At 48.0% G+C, this 25,378-nt stretch overlaps 1 protein-coding gene across 1 annotated transcript in view; it reads left to right on the forward strand.

The window, feature by feature from the left end:
* Positions 1–2,840: 2,840 nt before the first annotated feature.
* The window catches only part of MINDY4 (MINDY lysine 48 deubiquitinase 4), a 111,073-nt gene continuing 88,535 nt past the window's right edge, over positions 2,841–25,378 (forward strand). The window contains exons 1-5 of the mRNA XM_043589195.1: positions 2,841–3,007; positions 11,158–11,277; positions 15,184–15,419; positions 18,394–18,640; positions 24,121–24,551. Coding sequence (XP_043445130.1) covers positions 2,945–3,007; positions 11,158–11,277; positions 15,184–15,419; positions 18,394–18,640; positions 24,121–24,551 — 1,097 coding nt within the window. The 5' untranslated portion in view covers positions 2,841–2,944. The remainder of the gene's footprint in view (positions 3,008–11,157; positions 11,278–15,183; positions 15,420–18,393; positions 18,641–24,120; positions 24,552–25,378) is intronic.

The raw sequence follows: 25,378 nt of genomic DNA on the forward strand, positions 1-25,378 counted from the left end.
TGGAAGCTGCCATCTTGGGCTATGAGGTCAAGGCCATACATAGAAAGAAACTGGGAACCTAATAATATGCGGCACCACATGAGCCCTGGACTTCTGTGAGAGACAAATAGCATTTGATTTTGTTTAAGTCTCTGATGTTGTTGTTGTTCTTCTTATTGTTATTATTTTGGCAGGAATACCACAGAAGTGGTGTTGTATCTCTTTCAGTGCATAAAGGGGTACATGATGTCCCATTTTGTCCCATTGCTGGTGATGGCGACTCTGATCACTTGGACAGTGTTGTGTCAGCCAACTTTCTTTACTGTAAAGTGACAACTTTCCCCTTTGTGATTCACTAATATCTTATGGAGAGTCACTTTGAGATTATCAAACTTTTACCCAGTAGTTTTAGCATTCATGATGATTCTTGCCTGAATGATTATGCTAGTTGTCAAATATTGCTTTGCGAATTCCATCATTCTTTCTACACTTATTAGTTGACATTCAAATGTGAGGAAGATATCTTCCTTCCTTCCTTCCTTCCTTCCTTCCTTCCTTCCTTCCTTCCTTTCTCCTTCCCTCCCTGCCTTTTGTCTTCTGCCTGGATGGCCCTGCTGCATGGACCTGGACAGAAGACAAGACCCCCCATCCCTGGCAGTGAGGAGGCCTGGCACATTTGGGGCTGAGTGAAAGGCCAAATCTCACCAGGGTTGTGGCTGTCCCACTTCATCTTGCTGGGGCCTGGATGGGGCGGGGTCTTCCCTCCATCTCCAGTCTCATGTTGGTGGCCATGTGAAGTAGAAATTGGGAGGTTAGCCAATGAGGTGGGGGTGTGTGGAGAGTGTATGGATGTACTCCTCCTTCATGTTGTCAAGGACAATCACCTGTGCTGGACTCCTTGTCCTGATCTCTGGGAACGGTGGCCAGACAGCTGAGAAGGACTGAGGATCATGTCATTAGAAGGACTTTGGGGTGCCTGGGTGGCTCAGTCAGTTAAGCATATGACTCTTGGTATTGGCTCAGGTCACGATCTTGTGGTTTGTGGGATCAAGCCCTGCATCGGACTCCTTACTCACAGAGTGGAGCCTGCTTGGGATTCTCTTTCCTTCTCTCTCCCTCTCTCTGCCCTGCCTCCCCCCTGCTCCCCCGCTCTCACGTGTGTGTGCTCTCTCTCAAAATAAATAAACATTTAAAAATAAAAAGGACTTTCACAATGTCCTTCCAAACCAGCTGGTCCAGACATGTTGCGCCTGGTCGGATTCATGCCCCACCTCTGTTCTCTGGAGCCCCCGACCCAGGTAAATGCCCAGTCCTGCCCTGCTCTCAAGGAGCCCAAGGTTGGAGGGGGATCCATACAGTCAGTCCCCTCCCTGGAGCATCTTGGAGGAGACAGCAACGAACCTCAACTCTCACAGCACAATGCAGCAGTCCTGTTCTAAGGCCCATGCCACACCTGCCGGACTCTGCTGTCAGAACCCAACAGGGCACTGGGCAGAATCCGGGGACCCCAGAAACTCCTGTGGTCAGACTGACACAAATGCAGGAGCTCACAGACTCCGATGCTTACAGCCATTGCTGTGCAGTGATGTGTGTGTGATTTTGCACATGCATATATGTACGTATGCACACGCATGTCACAGAATCCTGTATTATGAGCTAAGGCCATCTAAATTGTCCCTCTAATGTAATGTCTGCTAAATTTTCCTCCACTCCCCTTTCCTTCCTCCCTTCCTTCTGGACCTCAGGGGCACAGAATTAATAATACATCTTGGTGCACAACGTCCTCTCATCATTGGTCCCTGCAAGGCCATCTGTTATTAAACTAATAAATCAGTAGAAATACTGGAACAAACGCTTATGAAACAAACGCCCTAAAAACACCCAGAACATTGACAATTACTTATATTCACCCATGTGGTTCTCCCCTACCCTGTGCCCCTTCCTCCCCTCCAGAAGCAATGGCTGTTTTGAATCATGTGGTCTTCACTCCCTTCCTCTTTTTACAAAAAAGTTTTACGGAAGCATTGTATCCCTACAAATTATGATTTTCTGGTTTAAGTTGTTATATGTTTACACAAAGATATGCTGTGTTTAGGCTTTTAGGGGTTAACTTTTTCACTCACAATTCCATTGCTAAGCTCCATTGAATATCTGAGTAGGCGAAGAGATGACAGCTGATCACTAGTGAGGCCAATGTTCACTGCTCGTCTGGGCTAATGCTGGTTTTAGGCCAGCCTGCGGCCTGGAGAAATTGTATTTGCTGGTACCCGGGTCATGCTCTGTAGCTCTGGTGTACTTAACGGCTCCGTTTTATGAACTTGGAAAAGCATATTTTTATTTGTAAATGGTTATAGATATTTGTAAAGATCGAGTCCTTATTTTGATGACAGCTGTGTTAAAATGCTTGGTGCTCAATTACTGGCAGCCTCATTAAAGGGAAGAAGGCACTAAGCGGGTGAGGGAGGGACTTGTCCTTTGATTTCAGCACCGAGTACGCAGAGTCCTGGGCCTCCTTGCCCCACGCAGTCCAGGCCAGCCGAGGTCTTTGGCCTCGGTGAGCCCAGGAGCCAGCTGTGGTGCTGTGGGTGGCCCTCTCTGGGCCGCCTCACTGTGGGTTTACTCCTCCAGGAACAAGGAGGCAGGCATTCTCCCCATTTCCCATCTTGGGCAATACAGACTCAGCGTGGAGCAGTGGCCTGTTTTAGGCCCCCGAGATGGGCAGGCCAGAGCCAGGACCTGAGCCCGGAGCCCAAACCGGGAAGCTCGCCCCTCTCCCGCTTCCAGAAGCCAGAACGAAGACGCTCCTCCCCTTCCTCCCGCCCTCCCAGCCCGCGTGCTCCGGGAAAGGGGAGGAGCTCTCCCGGCTCCTGTGACACCGTCGCCACGGCAACGCGGCCATACTGGCCCCAACGGACCGGGGGTTCTGGGCTGCGGCGGCCGCGGCCTCGTGGGCAGAGCCGGCGGCATGGACAGCCTCTTCGTGGAGGAGGTGGCCGCCTCCCTGGTGCGGGAGTTCCTCAGCAGAAAGGTGGGTCGCGCCTCCTCCGCCGCTCGGGGCCGCCGCTCCAGGGTTGGGGCGCAGTCTGGGGGTGCTCTGCAAGCCCCGCACTTCGCGGAGGGAGAGCCGCCCCTGCCGCCGCCTGCCCCGGGGATGCCCGACGGGAGCGCCGCTTTCCCGGCCTGCCGAGACTACATTTCCCAGGAGCCATCTGGCCCCGCGCAGTGCCCGCCCGCCACGCCGGCCCGCGGCCTCCGCCCTGCGCAGGCATCTCGCCCCTCCGGCGGGGGACGTGGCGCGGGACCCCGGGGACGGGGCCGGTGGGCGGCGGCCTGCTAAAGCACAGCCGCCTGGTCGGGGCCCCGTGGCCCGTCCCGGCACTTCCATCGCACCGGGAAAGAACGCCCCCCCGCCGGGGGAACCCAAGGGGCTGAAAAGCGTTCCCGATGGGTGAACCCTTCAGTCACGCTCCGAGGTTGCAGCCTAGTTGTTTTGAACTTCCATTATGTTGCACCGGAAGACTTTCCGGAGTACTCAAAAGTTGGGGAGGTCCGTAGCAGTCATCTGCAATGCAGGTGGGGACACCGTGGGAAAGAGGTTACTGCGGATGCCAGTGTAGGAACAGCCCGTATTCCTCATTATAACTATACAGAGTGACTCACGGCTTGTCACTCACGGTGTCCTGTGGAGCAGGGGCCGTGGGCAGTTGTTTGGATTAAACATACATAGAAACAAAATCATTTTTTTTTTTTAGAGATTTTATTTTAGTTTTTAAGTAATCTCTACACACAAAATGGGGCCGGAACTCACAAGCTGTAGACCAAGAGTCACATGCTTCTCCCAACTGAGCCAACCAGGTGCCCCAACAAAATAATTTTTTGAATGGCAAAGGGGAAGGGCTTTGGAATCAGGTGGAGGGTTCAAAAATAGCAACTGGTTAGCAGTGTGAGCTTGGGTACGTTACTCACTGCCTCAATTTCCTTATCTGTAAAACAGGCCTAATAAGACTCACTCTGCAGATTTATGATGAGGACTAATAATAACGTATGGGCGGGTGCCTAGGTGACTTGGTTGGTTAAGCTACCCAGTTTGGCTCAGGTCATGGTCTTGCAGTCTGTGAGTTCGAGCCCCCTATTGGGCTGTGTGCTGACAGCTCAGAGCCTGGAGCCTGCTTTAGATTCTGTGTCTCCTTCTCTCTCTGCTCCTCCCCCACTTGCATTCTGCCCCTCTCTCTCTCTAAATAAAGACATTAAAAAAATAAATAATATATGGGCAGTCCCCAGGCATTGCATCTGGTACATAGTAGGTACCTGTGTTCAGCAGTGTCTACACCCCTATCTCTTTTATGCATCTGTTTTGAAAGTATCTTTCTTTGCTTTAAAAAAAATTTTTTTTAATCAAAAAAATTAAAATTTTTAAAAAAATGCAGTGTGTCTTCATTGTATTTGCTCTGTTTTTATAGTTACTTGACCTTCCGTCACCAAGTCCTGGGCGCACATTGGATATCAGTGACACAGCCTTGTGAGGCTGCCCACCATCATCACTTCTTTTTTAATTTTTAAAAAAAAGTTTTATTTATTTTGAGAGAGAGAGAGCACCAGCCAGGGAGAGGGGCAGAGAGAGACAGAGAGAGAGCATCCCAAGCAGGCTACCAGCGCAGAGCCTGATGCGGGGCTCGATCTCACAAACCAAATCACGAGATCATGACCTGAGCCCAAGCCTAGAGTCGGATGCATAACTGGCTGAGCCACACAGGCGCCCCCCATCGTTTCTTTTAAGTCTGGGCCACCAAGCAAAACTCTCAGAGAGTTTTCCTTCTGGCTTTCCTTTCTTGAGTACAAATGAAATCTAAAGTCCTCCGTGGATACCTGAGGCTCTCCCCTGTAGTCTGACCCCAGCTGAGCACCCCAGCGTTGGTTCCATCCTCTCCCACTTGCTTTCCCCTGTTCCACTTGTGGCCCCCCCAAGTCTGTTTCCTGCAGGAGGTCTTCTTGGATAAGTCCCATTGGAATAACTGACTTAACCTTGTCTGTGGCTTGCTCATTGGCAGTCACGTTATAGTTTATACATCTGTGGTTTATACATCTGTTTCTACATCTCACCCACTAGACCAGTCCACAGAACTGACACCTGATCTGGGTTGAAACTTGGCAGTCGTCTGGTTCGCTGGGCCTCCTCTCCCTGCCATTTTTTTTTTTTTTTAAGTAGGCTTCACACACAGCTTGGAGTGCAGCATGGGGCCTGAACTCACGATCCTGATATCAAGAACTGAGCTGAGAGCCAAGAGTTGGATGCTTAAGCAACTGAGCCCCCCAGGTGCTCCTTTCTCTCTCTCTCTCTCTCTCACTCACTCTTTTTTTTTTTTTTTTTTTTTTTTTTTTAATCTGGGCACACTAAAGCTCTGACATGAGAAAGGAGTTGCTCACAGTCACTCAGAAAGTTGTGGGGACGCCTGGGTGGCTCAGTCAGTTAAGTGTCTGATTTCAGCTCAGGTCGTGATCTCACGGCTCCTGAGTTCGAGCCCCACATCAGGCTCTGCGCTGGCAGTGTGGGGCCTGCTTGGGATTCTCGCTCTGTCCTCTCTCTCTGCCCCTGCCCCACTCGTGCTTTCTCTCTGTCTCAAAATTAATAAATAAACTTTAAAAAAAGATAAGGTTGCGTAGAGCTGGGATTGCAGTCCAGAGCGACTGCTTTCCTCCTCACCTTCTGCTCCAGAGCAGAGACCATGTACTCCCCTCCGGGCTTGGCCCCAGGCAGGTAGAACCTAGAGAGGTCCCATCGTGGTGTGAGGTACCTTCTAGTCGTCTGTTCGTTTTCTCAGATCCTCATAACCGTCCTGGAAGACAGGAATACCTGTTCCCTTTCACGTCAAGACGATCGTGAGGAAACGTGCCCCTGGTGCACAAGTTAGATCTCGTCACGTTCCTCTACTCAAAACACCCTCCACGGGCTTCTTACTTCAAGCAGAAGAAAATCCGAGGGAAAGCCTCACCAGGGCCTGCAAGACTCTCTACGACCCTGCTGCAGGCCGTGCCTCCGACCTCACCTTCCACTGCTGCCTCATGTGCCCCCTACCCTACATCGAGTCCAGCTACACTGGCCCCTCCAAGCATGGCCGGCCCTCAGGGAGAGCCATGAGAGTCTCCTGCAATGTCAGGGCCTTCCAAGATGACTCTTCTGGTGCCCCAGCCTCCCTCGCCTGCGGTGACTTGTCCCCATCCCACCTCCGCCACCCTTTTCCAAGTGGTCATGTCCTAGGCCTGTTGTTCCCAGCAGGGCACCCTTTCTGTCATCTGTCTGGGCATTCTGTCATTCCTCACTTGCGGCTCACCTCCCTCAACAGCCCGGCATAAACTGTTCTTCAGTCTCACTCACGTCTGCATTCCACAGTTCCTGCCAGCTTTCCCCGGCCCGACCCCCTGCCCCCCAGCCCTGTCGTGACCTCTCCCCACTTCTTACCCACCCTTCATTATAGTCACACCCTCAACAACGTGCTCACCTCCTTTGCCCTCCTCTTCTTGCATCATAGCCCCCCACCCCCACCCTGCCCCAAGTTTTCAAATTCAGCCGGGCCTCCCCCATGCCTGCCCTGCAAGCTGAGCGGGGCTGGAGGAAAACACAGCACTGTGTCCACGTTTTCACGGCCCTTCACCATCCCCCTGCCCCAGGCATGCCTGCGTACCTGGTTAGCCCTCTCCAGCCCGTTCCCTCTCTTCACTCTTGGATGACCCACCTTCTCTCTCCTCCAATCCCAAAGCTTCTTCCCCATTCTCAGGTCACCGGGGAAGCAGAAGCGGTCTTGAGAAAACTCCCAGCAGCCTGTACCACCACAGTTGCTAGCCTTCCTGGGCCTGAGCCATCACTCCAGCCTCTGTCCGGCGCCTACAAGGGAATTCTCCATACCCCTGGGGAAGGCCACCCTCTCCCCGCATGCCTGTCCCTGCTAGCCTGCTCAAGAACACTGCTGTCGTCACCTCTTTATTGCATATATATTTTGCCTTTTCTACTGTCGCTCCTACAGAATCCCATCCTGACCCTCAAGTCCTTCCAGCTATTGGCCCATTTTTCTTCTCTCTTCTATAACCAAACCCCATGGAAGAGCTGTGTGTGCTCCGATTCTAATCCTGCTTCGGGCTTGCTCTAACCCACTCTAATCCGGCTTCTGTCCCCACCAATCCTTGGAAACAACTCTTGTCAAATTTGCCAATGATCTTTAATTTTCAGTCCTCACACTTCTTGATCTAACATTGTGCTTGGACAGTTGATTGTTGACTTTTGTGAAATGGTGCGGTGGGGGCGGGTGAAAAGAACAGCATGGACTGATTGTATTTTTTTAAAAATTTTTTCTAATGTTTATTTTTTATTTTTTTATTTTTTTATTAAAAAAAATTTTTTTTTCAACGTTTATTTTTGGGATAGAGAGAGACAGAGCATGAACAGGGGAGGGGCAGAGAGAGAGGGAGACACAGAATCAGAAACAGGCTCCAGGCTCTGAGCCATCAGCCCAGAGCCCGACGCGGGGCTCGAACTCACGGACCGCAAGATCGTGACCTGGCTGAAGTCGGACGCTTAACCGACTGCGCCACCCAGGCGCCCCTCTAATGTTTATTTTTGAGACAGAGAGAGACAGAACATGAGAGGGAGAGGGGCAGAGAGAGGGAGACACAGAATCCGAAGCAGGCTCCCTCCTGGAAGCTCATTCTGCTTGGTTTCTGGAGACCACCTTCTCCCACTTCCTGGCCTCTGCTATGATTCTTTGCTGGTCCTTCTTGTTTTCTGGAGCTGTATGTGCTGGGGACTCAAAGACTCAATCTTCTCGGCTTCTCTCATTTTCCAGTTGCCTCTGCCAGTCTACTGGATCCCAGTGCTGTCAATATGCTGATCATTCCCAAATGCCTGTCTCTGCCCAAGGTCTCTCTCAGAACTCTTACATCCTTTCCCACTGCCGATTTTATATTTCCACGTGGATATGCAATAAATATCTCAGCACATCCCAAACCTAGTTTCTGATTCCCTCTGTGTCTTGCAATTTTCCCCATTTCAGTAGGCAGTGTCGCTGTCTTTCTGGTTGCTTGGGCCCAAACCTTTGCAATCATTCCTGGCTTTTTTCCCTTTCGTATACCCCACATCCAGTCCATCAGCCCATCTGTTGGCTTTAGCATCAGAGCACATAGAGCGCATAGCCACTTCTTTCCACTTCTCTTGCAACCACCCTGGTCCAAGCCACCTAGATAGCATCCTAACTAGTTTCTGCTTAATACCTTGTCTCCAAAAAATCTGTTCTCAACCTAGCAGCCAGAGATCCTTTAAAAATACAAGTCAGGGGCATCTGAGTGGCTCAGTTCGTTGAGCGTCTGACTTCGGCTCAGGTCATGATCTTGCTGGTGACAAAGTTTGAGCACCGCGTCGGGCTCTGTGCTAACAGCTCAGAGCCTGGAGCCTGCTTCGGATTCTGTGTCTCCCTCTCTCTGCTCCTCCCCCTCTCATGCTCTGTCTTTCTCTGTCTCAAAAATAAATATAAACATTAGAAAAAATTAAAAAAAAATACAATCAGTCCATGCTGTTCTTTTCACCCACCCCCACCACACCATTTCACAAAAGTCAACAAGGCCTTTCCTTATCAGGCTCTGGGCAGCCTCTCTGACCTCATTTCCTGCGACTTTCCCCTGGTCATGCGACTCTAGCTGTACTGGCCTCCTGTGACTGCCACAGGGCCTTTGCACATGCTGTTCCTTGCCGAGAACACACTTCTCCTAAGTGTCTGCATGGCCTGCTCCCTTACTTCCTTCAAGTCTCTGTTCTAATGGCACTTAATCATGAAACCTTTCCTGACTACCCTTTTATTAAAGTATCACACCTTTCCTTCACCCCCTCCTGGTCCTTTCTGTCTCTTGCTCTGCTAAACTTTCTCCCCCCCCCCCCCCCAGCGTATTATGTTTGTTCCCTTTTCCCCACCGAATATAAGCTCCATGAGGGCTAGGACTTTGATCTGTTTCCTCCTCTGCCTCCAGCAGCCGAACTAGTGGACCAGTGATTCGTTCCCTTCATTTCACAGATGGGAAAACCGGAAGATAGGAGTGAGCATAAGTAGCTGACTATGGAAAACAGTGTCCCTCTTCTGTGTCTCTGCTCTCCCCGTTTTATCTGTGCATAGTAGTGCACGTCAGCAGCTGCTGCACTGTACATGTACCCCTTTGTGTTCCACTTCGCCAGCAGAATTTCTGCACCCCGTGAAGGGGTGGGGTTTGTCTTATTCCTTATGTATCTCCTGCATCTCGAAGAGCCCGCCACCTAGTAGGTGCATGGGAAATGTTTGTTGAGTCATGACGATTAAACGAACCAATGAGACCAAGGACTGGCTGATTCCCGAGGGCAACCTTGCCCACTGCCCTGGCGGTTTTCAGACGTCAGTGTGTACCACGGTCCCAGCGAGTTTGTTAAGTGTGCCAAGACTTGCCGATCTGAGCCGTTGACAAACGTGAAGAGTTATCTAGCAGAGAGGGACTCTCGTTATGGTTTCTGCCTCACTCCGACTGGAAGGAAAGCCGTGGGGAAGGTGCTTGCTGTGAGCCCCACCTCTCCTTCTAGATCCCTCTCCCTGGAGTGCCCACACATGCCCCTACCTTTTCCCCAACATGTACACCCATTTCTTTCTGTTCTCCCTCCTCAACTTCCTTTTTATTCTCTGTGGTTCAAGGTTGTGTTGGTACCTCTTTTTGTTTTCACAAATTTTTCTTCCCTCGTTTCATGACAGGCAATAGGTCTTGTCTTGTTTTCCCATCAGCGGGAGCCTCTGTGAGATTCTGAACACAGAGGCTGGGAGAGAAATTGAGGCCTGGCTAGCACTAGGGTCTGGATCGTGAAGAGCAGAGGGGCCCCTTGGTGCCAGGCTGAACTGTTGGTGAGGCATCTCTTCCTTCTCTACTGCTCTGTGATCACCGGAGCCTGGGGAGGTGGGCAGGTAGTCGGTTCTTTTCCAAATGAAGAAGCCAGGTTCCTGGGAAGCATAGCGCCTGTCATTGCCAGACTATGTTTTAGCTGGGCCTTCTGGGAGGTCAGGGCTGGATGATGGCAAGTGGCTTTCCTGGGAACTCAGCAAACGTTTACCATGTGCTTCCAGCGGGCCCCAGGCCTGACCTTGCTGACTCACAGGCTGGGATGGCGGAACCCCGTGTCATGTGATCCTACTGTGTTACCCGGGCAAATCAACCCTTGCTCCCACCTGAGAAAGGAATCATTATTGGCCTTTTGCTTATTTCTTTTTTCCTTTTGCTTATTTTTATTTGTTATTTATTTATTTATTTATTTATCTATCTATCTATCTATTTACTTATTTATACTTTAGAGAGAGAGAATCTTTTCTTTTAATGTTTATTTTTGAGAGAGAGAGCAAGTGAGCACGAGCAGGGGAGGGGCAGAGAGAGAGGGCAACAGAGGATCTGAAGCAGGCTCCACACTGACAGCATCGAGCCCGATGTGGGGCTCCAACTCGTGAACCATGAGGTCATGACCAGAGCCGAAGTTGGACGCTCTACCGACTGAGCCACCCAGGCGCTCCTCCTTTTGTTTATTTTTAAAGCTTCATATTCTGTGGCTCCAAATCTTCAAACCCAGAGCTCCTGAGCCAGCCTTGCGCGAGTCAGTAACCTGAATCTCACTTCCCTTTTCTTTCTTTTTTTTTTTTAAAAAAATTTTTTTTTTTCAACGTTTATTTATTTTTGGGACAGAGAGAGACAGAGCATGAACGGGGGAGGGGCAGAGAGAGAGGGAGACACAGAATCGGAAACAGGTTCCAGGCTCTGAGCCATCAGCCCAGAGCCTGACGCGGGGCTCGAACTCACGGACCGCAAGATCGTGACCTGGCTGAAGTCGGACACTTAACCGACTGCGCCACCCAGGCGCCCCATTTCCCTTTTCTTTAAAATGGGCCAACAAGTTCAACCTTAGCTCAGCCCATGGGGTCACTGTAAGATTCAGAATAATAATTATGAAGATGTCGAGTGTAAAGGTTATATAAAATAAATTCTCAAGTCAGCTTCTGGTGCTTGCAGTATCCTTGCAAGGAAGGCAGGACAGGAATGATCATAATGAACATCAACAGTCTTTTGTTTATAACCTGCATCAGGGAATGAAAGGTTTTGGTTTAAAATGAAAAGAATGATTCAGATTTCTTCCCACAGGGCTTAAAGAAGACATGTGTGACCATGGACCAGGAACGCCCACGCTCCGACCTCAGCATAAACAGCAGAAACGATCTCCGCAAGGTTTTGCATCTTGAATTTCTCTACAAGGAGAACAAGGTACACGCTTTTAAGGTGTGGTGTAATGTTCTGGAACTGAGATTGGCAATGTCAGAGCACTCGTGGGCCCGGCCAAGCTGTCGGAGATGGGTGGTGGGAGGCTTGCCGTGCCTGTGGCCAGGGAGAAACAGACCCAGCCAAGTGCCGACAAATCCCAAGTGTGAGTTGGGCTTCCAGCCTCAGGGAGGCCCCGGGCCGCCCCTGTGGGCTTATTGCGCATGTGTGGCTATGAAGCTCACTTTGAACCTGGGCCTATGACAGTTATTCCCTGTGCTCCCTCCTCCCTCATGAGGCTGTGTTTAGTCAGACTAAAGAATATAGTGTTGGGTTATACTAAAATTTTCCGTTCCCTGCCTGTGTAAGATTTTCCTTCTTCAGTTCTGAGTAATAGCTTATTTTTGAGTCCACTGTGGCATTTAATTAGGCAGACCTGGGGCTTGGGCTCAGCTAACCCTGGTGCACCGGAGTTGAGGTAGCAAATGGAACAGCACTTCTTTGGTTGGGGGGCTGGGGGGCTCCCCTGACCCCTCGGCCTTGTCCCTCCCTCCCCCTACCGGCTGTTACAAGCTTCCACAGCACGGCGCCGTGTACTTTTTCCTTTGTTGTGCTCAGCACACTTATAATAGACTGTTTGTGTGGTAGTTTAATTAGTATCTGCTTCCCGACCACCTTGGATGCGGCAGGAGGCCAGAGAGGGCATCTCTGTTGTTCACTATTGTATCCCCTACTTAACATGTTGCCTGAGGCCACGGCAAATGGTCCAAGTGTATTTGTGGATTCTATGACTGACTGAGTGAATGAAGCTACCATTCTGGCTTAATTGCTTTTTCTGCCGTGAACACGGTATCTTCTTCTTCTTTTTTTAATGTTTATTTATTTTTGGGACAGAGAGAGACAGAGCATGAATGGGGGAGGGTCAGAGAGAAAGGGAGACACAGAATCTGAAGCAGGCTCCAGGCTCTGAGCTGTCAGCACAGAGCCCCACGCAGGGCTCGAACTCACAGACTACGAGATCATGACTTGAGCTGAAGTTGGACGCTTAATCGACTGAGCCACCCAGGCGCCCTGAACACGGTATCTTCTAATTTGCTTGAAGAATGGGCTCTCCAGTAGGTATTGCCTTGTGGTAGGGAATAGTGTCAGAGTTGGAAAGAATCTAATGATCATGCAGTTAAGCATTTATCATACTTGTTGAAAAGGCAATAAAATGATATTTCCTGCAGAAGTCCAAATATGCAAAACAAAGAAGGGAAACCCCCTAGTTAGATTGGGGATAAAGAGGACTTGCCTTCTTGGCCTTTTAGGGCAGCCCCTCAGGGCTGGACTAAGCAGCTTCTATTTTTTATTTTATTTTTTAAGTTTATTTATTTTGAGAGAAAGAGAGAGAGTGTGTGAGTGGAGGAGGGGATGAGAGAGAGGGAGAGAATCTGAAGCAGGTTCCACGCTGTCAGCGCAGAGCCCAATGCAGGGCTCAAACTCATGAGACCTTGAACTGAACGGAAATCAAGAGTTAGATGCTGAACTGAGTCACCCATGTGCCCCAAAGCTTTGAAATTACTGATAGAATGGGAGACCCATCTGGAGGAGCTGTGAGCCAGAGAAAAGTGGCTTGTCAAGATCTCACAGTGACTTACGGGGTAGGGGTGAAGCTAGAACCAGATCTGATTCTCAGTCCTACTAGTGTAATGGCAGTCAAGCTTCCTGTAATTGTAACCCTGTACTCAAACGATATCTTAGCAGATGAGGTTAGAATGGGAGTGGGACAACCCCCGCCCCCGCCAGCCCTCCAAGGCTATTTCTGAGACATCTGCAAAAACCTCAGAGCAGCTCAAAACCTGCCCTCGCACGTGTCACATAGCCCAGGGAGGAACCCAGGCCAAGTTTCCCTCAAACGAACAATGGTATCAACCTACAGGAACACTTAGGTTGCCACAAGTTCCTGTGCCTGACTTTGATGAGAAAAGGGCAGTGGCAGCCAGGTGAAGTCCTGGCATAGGTTCAGTAAAGACATCAGATCGATGCCCTTCATCCTTGGTCCCGGTGTGATACCGCTGCCCCTCCACTGCTTCTGTGTGGTCAGCTGGGGTCCTGTAGACCCCAGCACCAGACACTCAGCAGATCTCCATTGGCTGCATTTCAAGGCAGCAGAGTAGACTGTATATTTTAGAAAGGCTTTTCCATAGAAAGTAAGACGGGTAACCAGAAAATCAAATAACCCTGCTGATGCACTGGGATTTTTTATGTAAATGCAACTTTACTTAATTTCCTGGAATCATCTTTGCCATTCAAGTTATTTTTATTTCTGCACTATAATATAGTCTCCCTAAGGTAATAATTATCTGAAGATACTTAAGATATTTTCATTAGATCTTGGTAAGTGCCCTGATTATTTGATTTTTACAGTAGTTATTATACAATGAAATGAGCTTATATTTTACAGAAAGACATATTTATTAACCTATCTATTGCATAATGATTTTGACATTTGCACAAAGCTAGCCTGCTTCTAGGAAAGCCCTGCAATTTAATGTTAGTTCCAGGAACTTGTTTTTCCCTATTAAAGGTACAATATATAAAAATGCCAATGTAAAATTAAGTTTTTGAAAAATGGTGTCTAGATTCATATAAAGGCTGTGAAGAGCCACAAAGTATAATTCATGTAACGCAGGGCTATAAATCTCTCGTATTGAAAGAAAAATAGGACGGTCTAAATTAATTATGCAATGCCTTTCCCCTGACTCTCTTCCTTGTGAGTTTCATTTAGACTTAGACAAAATAGTTCTTTTGGGCCCCATTCTAAAAAAATAAAGCTGTCCCCTTATTTTGACTGCCTGATAAATCTGTTGCTGTTGGTCATAACCCATTTGGCTGTGGGTGTGGGTCCCAGGATTTTGCTGTGCAGAGCGGGGGAATAGGAAGAGGGAAGGACTGGATGTGCCTGAGGGTCCTCTCTGTGCCAGGTTCTTTGTCAGGGGCTATATTGCTCCGATTGCAGACTCACCAAATGTCCCATGTCTGACCACACTTCCCAACAGCTTGGTGTTCCTGGGCAAGTGGGGTGGGGACTGACACAGTTCCATGGCCCGAGGTCAGCCTGTGGATTGCTGCTTGGATAACTGTGTCCATCTTACTTAGGGGAATTTTAAGACAAGTCAGGACTCCAATCTTTGCAATTCTGGCTTAGTAAGACATAGCAGGACCTGGGAATATGTATTTTTAAAACCTCCAAAGATGATATTTGGTATTGTCAGGATTGGGAAATACTGATATCATTTCTTTCTAAAACTGACACTCACTAAAGAGTTTTCTTTCTTTCTTTCTTTCTTTCTTTCTTTCTTTCTTTCTTTCTTTCTTTCTTTCTTTCTTTCTTTCTTTCTTTCAAGATTCTGGTGTAGATTGAGTCAATCCTGATGGCCTCTCATGTTTTTTGCAATAGACTGCTGCAGAAGAGTCCCTGTGGTCCCCAGTGTCCAGTGTTAAATGCAGAGCACACAACCTTAGAGCACATTTATAAACTTGTAGAGTTAATGATCCCGAAAAAAGGTTTAGTTTTTTTTTAAATGAAAAGATATCTATTTTCTAAAATTACTCCTAGGAGAAAAACCAAGAGGAAATTTTCTTGGGTATTCTTCTATTCATATCATATTTTATTACAGTTGTTCATCGGATCGCCTGACCCATGCGTCGGATGATAGTTCTTTTAGGATAGACATTTTTGTCTTCATCTCTGTTATACCATGGCACCTCACACATGGTAGGCAGTCACTGAATACTTGCTGAAAGAAAGAGTGTATGAATGAGTAAGAAGCTGATAAACTATGTCAAAGAACTGGACTAGTCATCTTTTCCACCTTTTTCCCCTGAAGTTGTACCTGTGGTCAATGATACTTTTTCTTCCGATGACAGGCAAAGGAAAATCCTCTAAAAACAAACCTCGAACTCATTACCAGATACTTTCTGGATCACTTTGGGAATACTGCTAACAATGTCACTCAAGAAACACCAATTCCTGCACTCTCAATTCCAAAGAAAAATATCAAATCACCACCGAGATGCTCAGAGACCACGCTGGTGAATATATATGACCTTGCAGAGGAAGATGCAGGATGGAGAACATCGTTGTCAGAAACAAGCAAAGCCAGGTATCTCTTCTTATTTACACTGTGAGTTAGTTTCCTATCACTGCTCTAACAAATGGCTATAAATGCCGTGGCTGTAACAGTCAGGGTTTTCCAGAAAAACAGAACCAATAGGAACCAACAGGATGTGTGTGTGTGTGTGTGTGTGTGTGTGTGTGTGTGTGTACGTGTGTGTGTACATACATGCAAATATATATGCACATATATATGTGTATACGTATTATATATACATATATATACTATTTTAAGGAGTTGGCTCACATGATTGTGGGAGCTGGCAAGTCTGATATCTGTAGGGCAGACTGGCACACTAGAAACTTAGGCAGTATTCTGTGTTATAATCCTGAGGCAGAATTCTCTGGGAAACCTCAAGTTTTGCTCTTAAGGCCTTCAACTGATTGAATGAGGCCCACCCATATTATCTAGGGTAATCTTCTTTACTTAAAGTCAACTAATTGTAGATGTTAGTCCTATCTTAAAAACACCTTCATGGAAGCATCAAGGCTAGTATTTGTCCAAACAACTAGGCAACATGGCCTAGCAAAGCTGACATGAAATTTAACCATCACCATGTCTTAAAGCAACACAAATATATTATCTTACAATCCTGAGGTCAGAAGTTCAAAACTGGTCTGGGTTAATGACAAGGTGTCAGTAGGGCTTGTTCCTTCTGGGAGTTTTTGGGGGCAAATCTGTTTCCTTTCCTTTTTTGGCTTCTAGAGGCTGCCTGCATTCCCTGGCTTGTGGCTGCTCCTTCTGTCTTGAGAGCACATCACTCCAGCCTCTGCTTCTGTCATTGTATCCTACTCCAGACACTGACCTCCTGCCTCCGTCTAGCAAGGGCCCTTGTGACTCCAGTGGGCCCTCCCAGATAAGAGAGGATAATCTCAAACTTTAACACATGTGCAAAGTCCCTTTTCCACGTAAGATAGCATTCATGGGTTCTGGGGTCAGGGCATCTTTGGGGGGCCATTATTCAGCTTACACATTGTGTGCTTTCCAATTCCCTGTTGTGGGGCACTGTTACCTTTCTCTGAAGGCCTTGGGAGTAGAGGAGGATGCGAGGGGGATGCTCATGGTTCAGATGTTTAACATTTGTCAGGTTCAGGGGCTTGCTTCATTTGCATTTTCTTAAAAACGAAACAAAACAGGTACAGAATTCCCAAAGCAAGTTAACATTGTAGAATTAGACACATCTGAAAAATAAGGCCTTTTGGACCTCTTAGGGAGAAAATGAATTGGGATTCTGGATTGAACCTCCATTATTTGGAAAGCAGTTATGTTACATTGCAAACTTAATAGCCGCCTGTAGTCACCACCAGTGAGTCTAACTCCCAGGGACTGGGTGTTTCCTTCCGGCTTTGTTGAGAAGCATTTTCTTTCCTGAGGGTAGCCAAAGTATAGGGTCTGGGCATCGAACTGCCAAAGGATGAGCACCGTTAAAAAACATTAACACAAGGCTTCGGATGTAAAAGTGAATCAGGGTGGTGCGGAAGAAGATGGTTCTTCTTCGGAGATGCTCACCGCCTGGCTGGGAAAATAAATATTTCTGAGACGATGAAGAACCAGCAAAAGAAAGTAGTCAAGGCTCCCGAGTTCCACCCGGTTGCCCAAGCTACATATTTGGGTGTTATCCTTGACTTCTCCTAGTCTATCATTTTTGCCTCCATGAGTCCTTAATGACACTAGACTCTTTCCTACTTTCTCTGCCCCGACAGCAGTGCTTCAGTTCATACCCTCCCCTCTTGCCTGCACTGACTCCCACCGGCTCTTCCCTGGTCTCTAGGCCTCTAGTGATCTGCTCGAGTGCACCCTCCACCTATGAGAGCATGAGCTTCCTACAAACGAGTCTGGCTCTGCTGGCTTCCCCACGGAAAGGCCTTCAGATGTTTCCCATGGCTTCCAGGAAAAATCCAAACTCCTAAGGGTAACTTGCAAAACTCTTTCCACGGTCAGCCTGCGTGGCTCACTTGGGCCTGTCCTGCTTTTACAGGCCTCTGTGTTAGTGCCCGGGGCCTCTGATTCTCTCCTGCCCACTCATTCCTACAGACTCCGTGCTGTCCTCTCTGCAAGTCGTTCTCAGCTTCTCCAGGCTGGTTCTGAGCCCTTCCTCTGCCAGACATGCCCCAGTCATGGCACATATGACCGCTTCTCTCACATGTGACCCAGTGCTTGGTGATAAGCAGCTTGGCACAGAGCAGCAGTCAGCGCCCCTTTAGGCCAGAGTCTAGTGGTAGAAAGCATCCCAGCCTGTGTCAGAAAGGCTCTGGGTGATCCATCACAGATCATAGGCGAACATCCTCTTTATCTGGGTCTCTGGCTCTGTTCTTTCTCATTTTTGTTATTCCTCCTTGCTTACTTCCCTGTGTTTCACCTTCTTTTGTTCTCTTGCTCTCTCTCTTTCACATACACACCACACACACACACACACACACACACACACACACACACACAATCTATCTTTCTTACTCTCTTTCAATGCCGAGCAACCCAGGAAAGAAGGCATTAGCATGCCCAACTTAACTGGACATTAACTGAATAGTTGTGGGAAAATTTCCCACAGGTCTCTATCCACCAATCTCAATGAGGGGCAGTAAGACTGGGTTCCATGTAACTCATGACTGTATTGAAGGGCTATGGTTTTCTATAACTTGGGTCTGGAATAAGGATGCTCTTTATATTTGAGGATACACAATATCTAAGGATATTTGAGGAATCCTGTCATGGGTCATCAATTCTGATTTTGTTTCCTGTTTCCTGGTCTTATTTTATAGGTCAGATTCGCCCTGATATGAAAGTATTTTCTGTTCTTTACCTTAATGATAGGCACTGGCTGGTTAGAACCCTGGCTGGTTAGAACCCTCGCATAGTTATGAATGGGCTTGCTCTGTGTGCCTGTTGAATGTGGAATTTGTTATCAATGTTAGCTGTTCCTTTTGGGGAATCTGTTTTAATGGAGATATATCTTTTTTTGCAGACATGACAATCTCGATGGGGATTTACTTGGTAATTTTGTATCATCCAAAAGGCCCCCACACAAACGTAAGCCCACGCAGGCTGTCCCAGGTGAAAGTCCCCCCGTGGCCCCTGCATGGGAGAAGATGGACAGGCTTCAGTTGTCAGAACCTTCCTTGGACACGAAAAGGATGGGAGAGAAGATCAGGCCAAAGTCTGGCCTGATTGTCCGAGGCATGATGACCGGGCCCATCGCCAGTTCCCCGCAGGTAGGGTTGCTGATCTCACTGCTCGTGTGCGAGTGGAAAGTGAGAGGCAGGCAGGGCTTAAGGAGCTGCCTGGGATCATTGGAGGGTTCCCCACGACGTAGTCCAAGAAGCGGGGAGCTGTGAGCTGGGATGGGAGGAACACCTGCCTGTGTCTTCTCTGGTTGTACTGTCAAAAAGACAGTACATGACTGTCAGCCAGACAGTGTCTGATCCTTATGGGATCATGGCCAGGCCTCGTTTCCTTCCCTGCCCTCAGTTTACCCACCATGTCAATGAGGTGGATGCCATGGCTTTGTCTTCCTTTGCTGAGTGAGAACACATGTATCTTCTAGTTTTACCTTTGCCATTCAGGAGTGGTGGGTGACCCATCCGAGTCTAGAGAAAATCTTTTTTATTTTTTTAAGACATCATAGTTAAAAGGGTAAAAGAAATCCCAACCCTAATAGTCTCATTTGCTTTGCTTTAAAAAGAAATTCTAATAATTTCACATCATTCTTTTATAGTCTTCCTTAAGGAGGGGCTCTGGTAGGGTCGCGTTAGGTGGGGGGACTAAACCAAATGAGAGAATGAATATAAAAGGAGTTTGTGAAACAGCAAAGAAACAGAAAACCAAAGGAAAACCAAACACCAAGTCACAGTGTAGTATTAGTCAAATGAGGGAGCCTGAGCAAACCCACATAGGTCATCGGTGCCCATGGCTGGTCATGTCCTGTCCTGTGCTGCATGGCTAGATGTGGGCTGTGGCTCTAGAGGCTGGTGATATTCTCCCATTTCACTTGGAATCAAGACATAAAGAAGCCGACCCTCTCCCTGCCTCTGCCTGCGTCTTGTGGGGTTTTGGTCAAGGTCTTTATTCCTCTTGGCCGTGGTCTTGTTTGTTAGATCAGGTGGCTAAGGCTCTGCTGAGCACTGGAATTTCACAGCCTGGAGATGGTCCTACAGTCTTGGTGTCCAGATCAAGGAGGCGAACCAGTGTGTGGCTCACAGTGCACGTTCACATCATGTCCCATCCTCGTGTCTTGTATTTGGAGAGGGACTGGACCATGCCTAGAGGAAAGCCGCCAGGAAGGTGAAGAGTTTGGCGGAAGTGGCAAGATTTGGGAATGTTTAGTCTTGGGAAGAGAAGACAGAAGGTGGGAGGAGGGGCAGAACAGAAGAGATTTCTTCCAACACGGATGTAGGAGTAACCCGGTCCCAGGATGGCAAATGCCTGCAAGTGCCCGATGCTGTGCCTGCAGCAGACATTGCTAGTGAGCTCAGTGTTCTTTTCCTGTCAAGCCTGGATGTGATGTCACAATCTCCTGGGCATCTTCGGCCGGTGCTCCAAATGGGTGGACTGGAGTGGCGAGGGAGATGATCCCTCTCAGGCCTCTTGAGCTTAGGCTGTGGGCCTCCTGAGAGCAGGGACTCTGCCATACTTGTGTGCAGAGCACAGTGTGGGCTTGCTGGCCCTTTGGTGGGGTGAGTGGTGTAGCCTGGCCTGATGTCTCCTGAGAGCACACCTGGGACCAGCAGGTGGAGGCCCGTATGAGGAACTTCAGTCAGAGATGCTTCAGGAGGAGAGCAGGCCATGTCGGAAGCCACTAGACTAGTTGGGTCAAGGGGAAACCAGGGATGCTCTCTGCTGGAGACATTGTTTTACACCCTATCAGTGGTTCTCAAACCACTGTAGTCTCAGGGTCTCTCCATACTCATAAAATTACTGAGGGACCTGAAGAGCTTTTGTTATGTGGGTTATAGCTGTTGACATTTGCCACGTTAGAAATTAAAACTGAGAAATTAAAAAAAATATTTACTTACTAAACCATCAACAATAGTAAACCCATTACACTTAATACAAATAACATGTTGTGAAACCAAACCCCGCCCCCTCCCCCCCCCATATTTTCCAAAACAATAGTGAGATGAGGAGCACTGTTTCACATTTTTGCAAATCTCTTTATGTCTGGCTTAGTGGAGGATAGTTCAAGTCTCATATTTGCTTCTCCATCCAGTCTGTGCCATTATGATAGTTTAGTTGAAGTCCATGAAGAAAATATGGCCTCACACAGATATGTAGTTGGAACAGGGAAAAACGTGTTATTAGTCTTTTCCAGAAACCAGGGGTATTCTTTGATGCTGCACCAAACTAGACAAGTTGTGGTTTCTTATTGTGGAGTCTGAAAGCATAGCCAGGAACTTTTTGTACCTTACCAATATCTATCGGTCTGCCTTGCACTTTGAATGAATCTTTTGCCACTGCCTAGTTTAGTAACATGATGCATTTGCTCACTTGGAAAATATTGGCTTACTGAGTTATCTGGGTTCCTGAGATCTTCTGAATGTGAACACATTTCATTAAAAAAAAAAAAAAAAAAGAAACAACAACAAAAACAACCCAACAACCCACATCAAAAAAATCACATTGCTTGATGTTGCCACCCAATTCATCAGAAAAAATTTTTAAGTGCTGAGAAGCCCTCAAGCTCACCGTGGCTGATTCAGGTTTCCCCAAATTTTCATTTTTACCTGATAATTTGTATTTTATCACTGACCGTTCATCAGTTGTTTCGCTTGAAGTGACAGGCTCAGTTTATTTTCAAGAAAACGCCTGCCAGATACCCAAGTCTGAGTAACCATAGTTTGTCTGTCAGTTGTTCCGCGAAAAACATTAGCAAGTTCGTTTCACAGCTCAGATGGTTGCACAAGTGCTTTTCCTTGAGACAGCCGGGTCCTCTGCACCCAGCGGAGTGCGTATATATACCTCCCATTTTATCCCATGGAATATTAAAGAGATGTGGACCATAGGGTTGAGATTGAATACAGTTAGTAAGTGTTATGCTTCAGCATGGACGTTCTTTCTCTTTTCTTTTTTTCCAATTTTTTAAAAAAAATATTTATTCTTGAGAGAGAGAGAGACAGAACATAAGCGGGGGAGGAGCAGAGCGAGAGAGGGACACAGACTCCAAAGCAGGCTCCAGGCTCCAAGCTGTCAGCACAGAGCCTGATGCGGGGCTCGAACTCACAAGCCGTGAGATCATGACCCGAGCCAAGGTTGGATGCTTAACCATTGACTGAGCCACCCTGGCGCCCCTCATCATGGACGTTCTTAAGCAAAATTAGCATTTTACTTATGTACTGTTACTGCAAGTGGTGGCAAATACCTCCAGTGCTAGTAAAGTTCGGTGCCACCCCCTGGATTCGTGCTACTGGCCAGCAATTTTTCCCACCAGGGCATTTGCATTATTACGGCGAATGTCAACACAGTGAAAAAGGCAACTCATGTCATATTATTATGAAAAGTGGTTTGAGCTCCCTAGAAGGATTTGGGGACCTTTAAGGCTGGCGGATCACACTTTGAGAACTGGTGGACCAGATGAATGCTGGGGTCCTGTCCTACCGCGACATCCCATCACATCCGTGCAGTTGAGACCCCCTTCACAACTGAGATGTGAGGCAGATTGCATAGATCTGCTTTACCACTAGGAGATTGACCCAAACTTCTGAAGGGGGGATGATTGCCTCGGGAGGTGTGTTTTTCCCTTGGGGTACCTGAATCCTATGAAGGGCATTGAAAGATAGGACAGGTTGTTGTAGAATTTCCCCAGGCTTTCTAGAAAGTGTTCTGTGGACCTGTGAGTACCTTGGCCATACTTAATTGGTTGCTTGAGAGAGAAGAGCAAGATTTGCTAGGTATTTCATCATTTTTTTTTTTTTTTTTTACTTACTAGGTCAGCTCTGTACTTACGAAGGATGAGTAAGAGGCTGGGTTCCCTGCCTTTGGCCAGAGCTTGGGTCTCCTTGGGAATGGTGACTAATATTTTCTGCACTGTGTGGCAGGGATGCCCTGGTGGCTTTCGGAGGGTTGTAGTGCCTAGTAATTTCCACTAGGCAACAATACTACAGAATTAGCTATTTTTATTCCAGCTCGGGCTTTACCACTGGGTTCAGGATTATTTCTGGAAATTCTGAGAGATCCCAAATTTTAAACCCAGGAAAAGCCTCGCAGGTCTGTTTTTGTCCCCTCTACCTCCGCTCCCCTATCCTAGATTGGTAAATTGTGTTCCCATTTCATCAGTTGATCATTGACAGTAAAGTAGGACATTTCTGTTGACTCCTTTCGAATTCCTTCATTTCAAAAACTAAGCAAGCCTTGAGCGCTTACTAGGTATAGGTCACTGAGCTGGGAACTCTGGACACCAGAGATGAATGAAGATTGGCCTCTGCTGTTCCTGGTCTATCAGCAGGAGAGGCTAAGGCCCTGTGTGACTGGGGATTGGGGAAAAGCTAGAGAGCAGTGGTTGATGTTTGTTGATTGCCCTCATGGGTCTGGCTCTGTGCCAGTGCCTTCCATGGGTGTCTCCCTTCATACTATGATCTTGTGGAAAATAGATGCTATAGGTCCCCAATCCCTCATTTGACCTTTGGGCCAGATGTGTTTTGGAATTCAGAATTTCATTATTTTCAGGAAAGAAACACCATGCACAGACCATATATCACCTAATGCTTTGCAGTAGGGTTTGTGGTAGCACCCCCCTAAGCAAAAATATTGACATTTCTACAACTAAAGATATGAATATTCACACTAGAAAAAGACTATAAACAACCTCGTAACAGTTCAGAAGAATTTGCCACAGGATTCCAGAAGAAACTTGTTTTGAGAGGTTTTAGAAATTACAGATAGTGTGGGGTGCCCGGAGGGCTCAGTTGGGTAAGCCTCTGACTCTTGATTTTGGCTTGGGACCGAGACCCTGCATCGGGCTCTGCACTGACAGCTTGAAGCCTGCTTGGGACTCTCTCCTTCTCTCTCTGCCCCTCAAAATAAACATTAAAAAAAAAAAATTAGGGGCGCCTGGTTGGCTCAGTCAGTTAAGTGTCTGACTTGGGCTCAGGTCATGATCTCGCATGATCTTCGTGGGTTCGAGCCCCGTGTCAGGCTCTGTGCTGATAGCTCAGAGGCTGGAGCTTGTTTTGGATTATGTGTCTCCTCTCTCTCTCTGCCCCTCCTCCACTCATGCTCTGTTTGTCTGTCTCTTTCTCAAAAATAAACAAACATTAAGAAAAAGAGAGAAATTCCAGATTGTGGGTTGTGGACAGGTTATATTACAGGTGAGGGCAGTGGGGACAGAGAAATTAATAACTTGCCACAGGGAGCATGGCTGGTAGGTAGGTGGTGATGCAGGAATTGGGAAACAGATCCGACCCTGGAGCTACAGCTGCACCTGCTCCTGGACGCCGTTCTCTGTAAGACTGTGGGAGAAGAGCCGAGGCACGCTCTTGGGGCTTATGCACGTGGAGCACGGTGACAGCATTACGGATGTGGCAGCCTGTGAGTACCTCCTCAAAGGATAGGTGGGATTTTAAGAGGAGTTGGGAATGGGGAAAGATGTTCCAGGGGGAGGAAACGCCATGGGCAAATGCTTGTCGTGTGGGATGGAGTGTTTTCCCACCTCCCTTGAAGGGGATGGGATCCTCACTGCCCTTGTCCTTGCCCCTTTCAGGATTCCCTTCGCAAGCGCTCCCTGAGGCGGTCCCTGTCCTTGAGCAGCGGCGCCCCCCAGGCCTCCGAGGAAGAGGGCCAGAAAGTGCCTGAGCTCTCCGCCGGTGCCCCGGCCCATCCTGCAGCCCAGGAGGGCCTGGCATCCAGCACTGGCTCCACTTCCAGAAGTCCCCTGGGCCCACTCAGTGAGCTGACCTCAGAAAAACAGAAAACCACACCCAGCAGCCCCCCTCACTTGCCCAGCAAAGGGCTCCTGCAGAGGGGGAGCGGCAGGTGGCGAGATCTTGCAGAGGACAGCCCAGCTGTGGACAGTGGCCCGGAGGGCAACAGGATGCCCTCGAAGTTCTCCTTGCCAGGTGGGAGTGCCAGGACGACCCAGGAGAGGCTGGAGAGAGCGTTCACACGGCAGGGGACCCAGCCCCTGCCCCTCAGGTGAGCGGGCTGTGCTGAGGTGATGGCTTTCCCAGAGATCTGCCCAGTCCCCCGTGGCTCTTTGGGCTCTCAGAGCAAGCCTGTGAAGTCCAGAAAGTGGGTGTGGTCCCCCCACGAGGGAGAGAACAGCCCAGAGTGCGTACATATGGGAAGCCTCAGAGGAGGGAGGGTTCCTTGGTCCTTTTTTCTTCTCATAGTCTCGAGACTTTGGCACGTGATTCCCAGACTTACCTGCAGCAACATGGCCAGGTTGATGTGGCGTAAGAGATGTTTCTTGTGGGAGGCCCCAGACGTGGTGATGTATCGGCTCCCACAAGGCTCTTGGGGGCAAACTTTTTTTTTTGTATTACTCTTCTTTTATTCTTTCACAATAGACCTTGATGATTCCTATATTGATTCATCTTTGAATGTCAACCAACCTTACATTCCTGGAATAAATCTTACTTGGATGTATTATCTTTTTGTATATTATTTGATTAAATTTATTAATATTTGTATGTAGGGTTTTATGTATAAATTCGTGAAGGAGATTGGCTAGCAAATTTCCTTCCTTGCAACAACACCATGAGATTCCATTATCTAGGATATGCTTGAAGGGGTGCCCCTTTTTTCTGTTCTCTTGAAGAGTTAGGCACTTGGGTGCTGGTGGTACAGGCAAACTAAATAGATTATAGTCCATAAACTCCCCTTATGACCCTAGTAAGCTGGGCCTACTCTGCTTAACACATTTTGTGGCTATGTTATTCGATGCGTGTACATCTAGAAGTTTTGTATCTTCCTGTCGGATAGACTTTTCTATCATTATGAAATCTCTATCTCTGGTAATG

Source organism: Prionailurus bengalensis, chromosome A2, assembly GCF_016509475.1.
Source record: "Prionailurus bengalensis isolate Pbe53 chromosome A2, Fcat_Pben_1.1_paternal_pri, whole genome shotgun sequence".
Lineage (NCBI taxonomy): Eukaryota > Metazoa > Chordata > Mammalia > Carnivora > Felidae > Prionailurus > Prionailurus bengalensis.